At 43.7% G+C, this 9,305-nt stretch overlaps 1 protein-coding gene across 1 annotated transcript in view; it reads left to right on the top strand.

Moving 5' to 3' along the window:
- Positions 1–9,300, top strand: part of LOC311121885 (calcium/calmodulin-dependent protein kinase type II subunit alpha-like) — a gene marked incomplete at both ends in the record, with an annotated part of 33,870 nt that extends 24,570 nt beyond the window's left edge. Inside the window, 6 exons of the mRNA XM_084196325.1 lie at positions 187–309; positions 416–499; positions 4,827–4,869; positions 7,645–7,682; positions 8,775–8,807; positions 9,277–9,300. Of these exons, the coding sequence (XP_084052451.1) occupies positions 187–309; positions 416–499; positions 4,827–4,869; positions 7,645–7,682; positions 8,775–8,807; positions 9,277–9,300 (345 nt within the window). The remainder of the gene's footprint in view (positions 1–186; positions 310–415; positions 500–4,826; positions 4,870–7,644; positions 7,683–8,774; positions 8,808–9,276) is intronic.
- Positions 9,301–9,305: the final 5 nt, after the last annotated feature.

Below are 9,305 nucleotides of genomic sequence, written 5' to 3' on the forward strand. Positions count from 1 at the left end.
GATGTGCCTTATTGCTATTATAAACTGGTTACCAACGTAATTAAAGCAGTATAAATAAATGTTTTGTCATACCGTGGTATACGGTCTGATATACCACGGCAGTCAGCCAATCAGTATTCAGGGCTCGGACCACCCCGTTTATAATTCTATGTAAATACCAAATACCTCCTCGTGTATGTATTGTAGTTCCCCTCGCCAGAGTGGGACACTGTTACTCCAGAGGCCAAGGATCTCATCAACAAGATGTTGACCATCAACCCTGCCAAGCGCATCACAGCCTCAGAGGTCCTCAAACACCCCTGGATCTCAGTGAGTACAGAGCATGCACGTCCATACATTCTCACAATGATCACAATGTCCAGTAAGATCCCTCCCGGTGTCTAACCTGACATGTCTTTTCTCTCTCTCTCTACAGCACCGCTCCACTGTGGCCTCCTGCATGCACAGACAGGAGACGGTGGAGTGCCTGAAAAAGTTCAACGCCAGAAGGAAGCTCAAGGTATTGTAGAGTTCTGGGAGTAACATGAAGTGTAGATGTGATACTGGAACATTCCATGTTACTCTCTGTATTGACCAGGGTAGGAAAACAATATCAGATTTACTAGGTCACTAGTGATGGGGGTTTGAATGACGTTGGAAATGTGATCTATCAAGGCAAAATGGCTTTCATTAAACGAGTCCATGCACGGTTCCAGATGAGAGGACGTCTCTTTGTTTCGTTTGTGTCACAGCGTTTGTGTTTACACTTTTAGGCAGGTCCATTTAATTGGAATTCATTCAGGTTCCACTTTTCAGGGGAACAAATACTTACTTTTAAAACTATTTGAATACAGATCCCCAAAAATGACTACTTTTTAAAACTATTTGAAAACAGATTCCAAAAAATGACTACTTTTTAAAACTATTTGAATACAGATCCCAAAAAATGACTACTTTTTAAAACTATTAGAATACAGATCCCAAAAAATTATGACTTTTTAAAACTATTTGAATACAGATCCCAAAAAATGACTACCTTTTAAAATGATTTGAATACAGATCTGATAAAGCAACTACTTAAAAAAAAGATTTTAATACAGATCCCAGGAAGTTACTATTCGATTTGCTGCCTTCAACTAATGGCAGGGCTGTATCTGGAATCTGCATGTTGAAGATAGAAATATAATTAATAGAGCACACACATTCTCCTATCCTATTCCAATCTATCTGACAGTCATATTTGATCTAAACAATAAATGTACAGTGAGGGAAAAAAGTATTTGATCCCCTGCTGATTTTGTACGTTTGCCCACTGACAAAGACATGATCAGTCTATAATTTTAATGGTAGGTTTATTTGAACAGTGAGAGACAGAATAACAACAACAAAAATCCAGAAAAACGCATGTAAAAAATGTTATAAATTGATTTGCATTTTAATGAGGGAAATAAGTATTTGACCCCTCTGCAAAACATGACTTAGTACTTGGTGGCAAAACCCTTGTTGGCTATCACAGAGGTCAGACGTTTCTTGTAGTTGGCCACCAGGTTTGCACACATCTCAGAAGGGATTTTGTCCCACTCCTCTTTGCAGATCTTCTCCAAGTCATTAAGGTATCGAGGCTGACATTTGGCAACTCGAACCTTCAGCTCCCTCCACAGATTTTCTATGGGATTAAGGTCTGGAGACTGGCTAGGCCACTCCAGGACCTTAATGTGCTTCTTCTTGAGCCACTCCTTTGTTGCCTTGGCCGTGAGTTTTGGGTCATTGTCATGCTGGAATACCCATCCACGACCCATTTTCAATGCCCTGGCTGAGGGAAGGAGGTTCTCACCCAAGATTTAACGGTACATGGCCCCGTCCATCGTCCCTTTGATGCGGTGAAGTTGTCCTGTCCCCTTAGCAGAAAAACACCCCCAAAGCATAATGTTTCCACCTCCATGTTTGACAGTGGGGATGGTGTTCTTGGGGTCATAGGCAGCATTCCTCCTCCTCCAAACACGGCGAGTTGAGTTGATGCCAAAGAGCTCGATTTTGGTCTCATCTGACCACAACACTTTCACCCAGTTCTCCTCTGAATCATTCAGATGTTCATTGGCAAACTTCAGACGACCCTGTATATGTGCTTTCTTGAGCAGGGGGACCTTGCGGGCGCTGCAGGATTTCAGTCCTTCACGGCGTAGTGTGTTACCAATTGTTTTCTTGGTGACTATGGTCCCAGCTGCCTTGAGATCATTTACAAGATCCTCCCGTGTAGTTCTGGGCTGATTCCACACCGTTCTCATGATCATTGTAACTCCACGAGGTGAGATCTTGCATGGAGCCCCAGGCCGAGGGAGATTGACAGTTCTTTTGTGTTTCTTCCATTTGCGAATAATCGCACCAACTGTTGTCACCTTCTCACCAAGCTGCTTGGCGATGGTCTTGTAGCCTATTCCAGCCTTGTGTAGGTCTACAATCTTGTCCCTGACATCCTTGGAGAGCTCTTTGGTCTTGGCCATGGTGGAGAGTTTGGAATCTGATTGATTGATTGCTTCTGTGGACAGGTGTCTTTTATACAGGTAACAAACTGAGATTAGGAGCACTCCCTTTAAGAGTGTGCTCCTAATCTCAGCTCGTTACCTTTATAAAAGACACCTGGGAGCCAGAAATCTTTCTGATTGAGAGGGGGTCAAATACTGATTTCCGTCATTAAAATGCAAATCAATTTATAACATTTTTGACATGTGTTTTTCTGGATTTTTGTTGTTGTTATTCTGTCTCTCACTGTTCAAATAAACCTACCATTAAAATTATAGACTGATCATTTCTTTGTCAGTGGGCAAACGTACAAAATCAGCAGGGGATCAAATACTTTTTTCCCTCACTGTATATCTGAACATTCTGTAAATGTCCATTCTCCTGAATGTCCATTGCCCCAGGTGCACATAATCAAGTCAAACCATTTAACCAATTATATTTTGTACAGATAAGGATAAATAAGTTGTGATGCTCAACTACTGTGTGACTCTTTCAACATGACACTGAAAAGGTTGAAAGCTGCAATTCATTTTATGATACCTGAAAATACTGCAGAGTAATTCAAAGCCATTTGCAAACAGCAAGTTGGATGTTTAGCAAAAACACCTTTGAACCTCTGTCCATCTCAGGGTAAGTGTTCTTGTTTCTAACACACACTATACCATCTTTTAGCTGTAGTTGATTCAAGAAGGCAGTTTTGGGATATTTTGTTTCCTTTCGACACTTAATAGACACATTTTGGTACTGTTAGCATTCACAGCAACACTTAACATTAAACTGTTCTTGCACCTGTGTAATAAAACAAATTACTTTTGGAGCAAAAACATTTTTGTATGTTGTTACATAATACTTTGGTAATTGCATTTTAATCACATAGCATTGAGCTGAGAGTTTGTAACTACTGTACACAAAAGGAATAGTGACTGTTCCTTATTCCACTTATGCAATAACTCCAATATTATGCAATTGTAAAGCAATTTCCACAGTCCTATGTAACAACAATGTTGCTATTGTCACAAAGTTACTAGACATGTATAATCAAATCAAATCAATGTTTTATTTGCCACATGCGCAGAATACAACACCTTATAGTGAAATGCTTACGTACGGTCTACACCTGTTGTATTCGGCGCATGTGGCAAATACAAATTTGATTTGATTTGATTATACACTTGTTGTCATGTTACTGTATGTCTCACTCATTATGAAAATATATTTTTTATATTTTTAAGCTGCACAAGTGGTACACTTTAATGTTTAGGTAATTCTATGCCCTTCATGTATTTAATTATAGGCTATAGGCTATATTCAAAGGAATATCTAAGACCCGTCCAAACCATGTGCTTATGATCATATATTTACAGTGAGGGAAAAAAGTATTTGATCCCCTGCTGATTTTGTTGGTAGGTTTATTTGAACAGTGAGAGACAAAATAACAACAAAAAAATCCAGAAAAACGCATGTCAAAAATGTTATAAATTGATTTGCATTTTAATGAGGGAAATAATTCTGATTGAGAGGGGGACAAATAGTTAATTTCCCCATTAAAATGTAATATCAATTTATAACATTTTTGACATGCGTTTTTCTGGATTTTGTTGTTGTTATTCTGTCTCTCACTGTTCAAATAAACCTACCATTAAAATTATAGACTGATCATGTCTTTGTCAGTGGGCAAACATACAAAATCAGCAGGGGATCAAATACTTTTTTCCCTCACTGTAGACTAATTCACTGTTGTAGTTTTTGGTTCTTCATCAAATATTTGGCAGCCATCAAAGACATATTTTTTTTGTTTTCAAATAACTTGCGTATATTGAAATACCTACAAATATTAATTGTTTTTCTGAGAGATATTCAAAATACTTTCAAATATTATTTGTTTTTCTGAGACCTGTATTTGAATATCAAAGAAAATAGTTGCCTTTTAATTTAAACTCTATATAAACTATATTAGACTACCTTTTCAAATAAACTACAAAATACAACTGTTTTCTGCCCAGGTCTGATCTAAACACACAACGGCAGGGTGACATTGTTCATGCATTAATACCAACTGCTTTTTAAATAGAGATTTGGCAATTTGCCAATACACCATTTTTCTTTGGCGCTGTTAAGACATAGCAACTGTGACTCTAGGTTATTCCCTTTACAGTAAGCAGCAATCCAAACTCTTGATATTACATGTAAGCAAGCTAATCAAGCTGTTGATATTATATTCCAGCCAAGCTTGGTTGCCAAGAACACGGTGGCATTATAAAATGTACTTTTTAATGAATCCTTTTGTTTTTTTATATCTTATGTAACGATCCATCTCTTCTTATCAGGGTGCTATTCTCACCACCATGTTGGCGACTCGGAACTTCTCAGGTAAGTCCTGTAGAGGTGCCTTGTTAGAACGGTCCTCCGCTCCCGTCTGGAGTGAGAGTGGGCTTATTAATATAATATATGCCATTTAACAGACTTTCTATCCAAAGAGACTTACAGTCATGCGTGCATACATTTTCACGTACGGGTGGTCCCAGGAATCAAACCCAGTAGCCTGGCATTGCAAGCGCCATGCTCTACCAATGGAGCTACAGACTACAGGACCGCTTAACAGTGTCCCTAGGGAGGTCACTATTCTAGAGGAGTGACATGGGCTCAGGAGGCTGGTCCTAGACTGGGGGGCTCCAAGCCCATGGAGCAGGGAGGTGGCTGGTCCTAGACTGGGGGGCTCCAAGCCCATGGAGCAGGGAGGAGGCTGGTCCTAGACTGGGGGGCTCCAAGCCCAGGGAGCAGGGAGGAGGCTGGTCCTAGACTGGGGGGCTCCAAGCCCATGGAGCAGGGAGGTGGCTGGTCCTAGACTGGGGGGCTCCAAACCCATGGAGCAGGGAGGTGGCTGGTCCTAGACTGGGGGGCTCCAAACCCATGGAGCAAGGAGGAGATGATGACAGCTTGTAGACTCACTGGTCATGCATCAGGACACTTCCCCATGCCAATTGACACTCCCCTGTCAGACACTTTGGTCCGATTGTACCAACACATTAATTCACTGTCACAAGTTGGAATGATATCTGGGATATCTGTTCAAAAACCGACACATTGTGGAGGACATACTATTTTCTCCAGAGACCAAAATCTTATAAGGACAAGTTGTGCTTAGACTGTAAAGCAATAGCTGAACGGTGATAGGGATGCTGGAAGAGCCTGGCCATCTGCTTAACTAAAACACTAGCTATCACAATGTAGATTTGCTGCTTGACAAATGTGCATGTGTTATTATCATTACAACCCACTTACTGTGGCTGAGCCATCTGCTATTGGGTCCTCAGTCACTCCATGACTTCACTCAGATGGGCTATGGAATCCACCACTGCAGGTGGAACATATAGTATTATGTGGGGATGGATCATCCCTATGTTGCTGTTATCTGCAATGTTTTGTTAAAATCCTCTACATTCTTGTACTCCCCTTGGCTGCGAGGAAGGGCCGGCTGAGATAAAGGGAGTCACAGTGGAACGCTGTTAGGAAATAAAGAGGACGGCGTTCCATCTGGCGTGTAGCCTTGTGTGTCTTTGGCAGGCTTTCGTTACACCATAAGGTCACACAAGCGCAGAATCAATGTAGGCACTCTCACAGACCCAGAGATGGAGGGATCCCCTTCAAAGCCCACAGTTTACACATCCCTACCAACCTCCATCCAGCATAATATAATAGTTCTCCTCTCAGAACTCCACATAACCATTCTTATATTAAATGTGTGGACCTGAAAGGGACAGGGGAAAGTAATAGCAGTGAGGGGCCATCTTTAAATGGTTAGGCGTTCTAATACCAATCAGGAATAGACCCCCCCACCTGCCAGGGAATTCTGTCCAGAAGCCAAGCCCCATAGGACTCACCCTGGAGGACCGTTAAACCATCTCAGCACCTCTAAGCACTACCATTCATCTTTAATGGTCTATCTTTACCCTCCAGATAGCCGTGGAGAACCACAGTCCACAGATATACAGAAAGGTTACAGCCTCATGCCTATTTATAAAGCCCTCACTTTTCAGATATTATGGCGGGAGACAAATCTGCCCTTTCAGCTTTTAATAGCGGTTTTCCTAAAGCCTATTGACTCCTATTATGCTTGGGTGGGTCGGAAGTGCTGTGTAAACGCTGGTTCAGGGCCAGATTAGCTTTTAAGATGATAATTGGTGTGATTTGGATGAGAGTAGAGAAAGCGGATCTCAAGCCAGGGCTTGGGGTTCCCAAGCCAGGGGGACCCCCATAGGTATACAGCCACACCCCCAGCAGCAGGGGAGAGTGGGGTCACAGAGCAATGGGTCTGGGGGGCCGGGGGCCGGGGGGGGGCTAGGGATCAGGCTACACCCCAGCTGATGAGAGGCCCATGCTCCACACGGCCCCCGGCCCCCACCAGGGCTAAAATTAGTCGTCATGTTGATGAAAATGAAGTGGGGGGAACACCCTGGCTCAGCTCTCAGAGAGAGGACAGAAAATGATTCCAGCTCAGAGACCAGGAGGAAGAGAGGACGTGAAGATGATAGGTAGAAGGATCGGTAACAAACTGGACCAGAACACTAGGGGAACAACAGGACGTGGTGTACTGTAGGGGTCATAGCCAAACTTTACAGAGTGAGGGAGCAGGGCTGGAATGTGCCCATGCTATCTCCCTATCTCAAGTGCTCCTATCCATATCAGGGATCCCTCTCACACACTGGCCAGCCTGCCCAGTCTGGACCTCTCTCACCAACCGGCCAGCCTCTGTGGCAGCCCCGTCTGGACCCCTGGTGTTACACTATAGAGTGAACTATTGAGAATTTGAGTTTTTCTTATTTTCTTAATTTCCCTAAAAACTCTTGTTTGACCAGTTGTCTGACCTGAGAGAATCTTCAACAAGTCGCTGGGTTTGGATACTTCTAGTGACTCTTCAGCAATATGACCGTCTCATCGAGTTTTTGATCAGTGGAGATCAGGAAGAGGGCTTGATTTGAATAAAATATTATATTTTGTTTCCCAGGAGACTTATGGATCAGATCTTCTCAAATGTACTTCTAACTCTTTTCATTTGACTGAGACTATTGGCCATGCCCTTCGCCCTCCTCTTTTGGCTGTTTGTGCCCTTTTTCATTGCCCTGTTTCTCTTTGTGTCCCTCGCAGGAGGTAACAAGGCCAACAAGAAGACGGATGGTGTGAAGGTAGGGCTCCAGCTCCACAGGGTTCTCTTCTCACCGTGGAGTCAACTTGGAGGAGGAGGACTTTTGGGGACTAGCTGTTTAGTGTATATACCATCCGCTGTCCATAAAACATGATTTCAAAATTTGGCCGTTATTCAACATTTTGTGAAAGGTGAAAGCTATTTTCAACTTCTCTGAAAAAAACTGAATATATCAAACATGCTCTTTGAAAAGGTGACATCACAGATCCAAGTAGAACATGGGATTGTGGGAGTTTCACTGTCTTCTCCATTCTCTCTGAACACACCGGCTGGCCCCACCCAAAGCGTCTCCTCCAGTCCAGTCCAGTCCAGTCCCAGTCCAGTACTATGAGATAGGTATCTAATGGGATTAGTGCTTTGACAGTTAATCTGTATCAAAGCCAGTAGGAGAGTCTGTCTGTTTATTAGTGTTGTTTGTGAGTGTTCCGCTATTATAAGTGTGTTTCTGTGAGTTAGCCTGTGTGAGTTACAATTTACATGTATCAGGGATACACTCCACCTGTGGTACTCCCCCAGTTCCCGCTGGGACCTTAAGGAGCAGCCAGTCCAGTCCAGGGTGTCTGATACTGGGATTAGTGAGGCATGCTGCTGGCCACACAACCCAGCTCTGCCTTATCAAAGGAGTTCCTCCCTGACCACAGCCCTGCCTCTGACCACAACCCTGCCAGCTCTGCCTTATCAAAGGCATTCATCCCTGACCACAGCCCTGCCAGCTCTGCCTTATCAAAGGCATTCCTTCCTGACCACAGCCATGCCTGGCCCAGAGGTTTCCTACACTACACACCACCACAACCGCCACAACCGCCACAACCGCCACAACCGCCACAACCGCCACAACCGCCCGCCGACCAGATGGCTCAGAGAGGTATCCTGGGGAGACGACAAGGGCAACGTTGGCAATACGAACCCCAAACACACACACACAAACACACACATCCTGAGCCTCAAACCCAGATACATGTCCTCCCTCTGCAGCATGGAGGTGTCCCTCTCCTCCCCCTGTCGCTCCCTGGCTTGCGTCTCCATCTCATCCTGTGTGTTCCTGTCTAACCTCTTCTCATTTCTCTTCCAGAAAAGGAAGTCCAGTTCCAGCGTCCAACTGATGGTGAGTGTGATATCTCGGCCGCGCCTCTCGGCTTTACGCCTAACAGGGAAAGTGATAATAGCTTTAAAAAATCCAAACGAACCAATGAACAAGCGAATAAAGCTGTCATTCAAAATGGAGCTGGACTTTCTTTTTGTTTTTGTGTGTGACCATCCCATCTCTAACGTTGCCTAATCACGAAGCTTTTTGATATGCTCTTGGGGGTTCATGGTGGGGTAACCCATCTCTCCTTCTCTAGGTGTTTCCCTTCCTCCCATATCTCACCCTACTCCTAACCACCTAGACCTCGGAATAACCAAACAGCCTGTTCTCTCTCTCTTAAAGGTGCAGACAGTGAGGCGGCTCTCTGTCTGTCTGTCGGAGATGTGTGTGTTGTGTTGACTCGGCTCTTCCACTTCCTGGTGTGGAGAGAATACCACTTGCTGTGATTGAGTGTGAATCTCTGAACCCGTCTGTGTGTCATTTCTAGGAATCCTCTGAAAGCACCAACACCACTAT

This window comes from Coregonus lavaretus (assembly GCF_964263955.1).
Source record: "Coregonus lavaretus genome assembly, contig: HAP1_SCAFFOLD_5259, whole genome shotgun sequence".
Lineage (NCBI taxonomy): Eukaryota > Metazoa > Chordata > Actinopteri > Salmoniformes > Salmonidae > Coregonus > Coregonus lavaretus.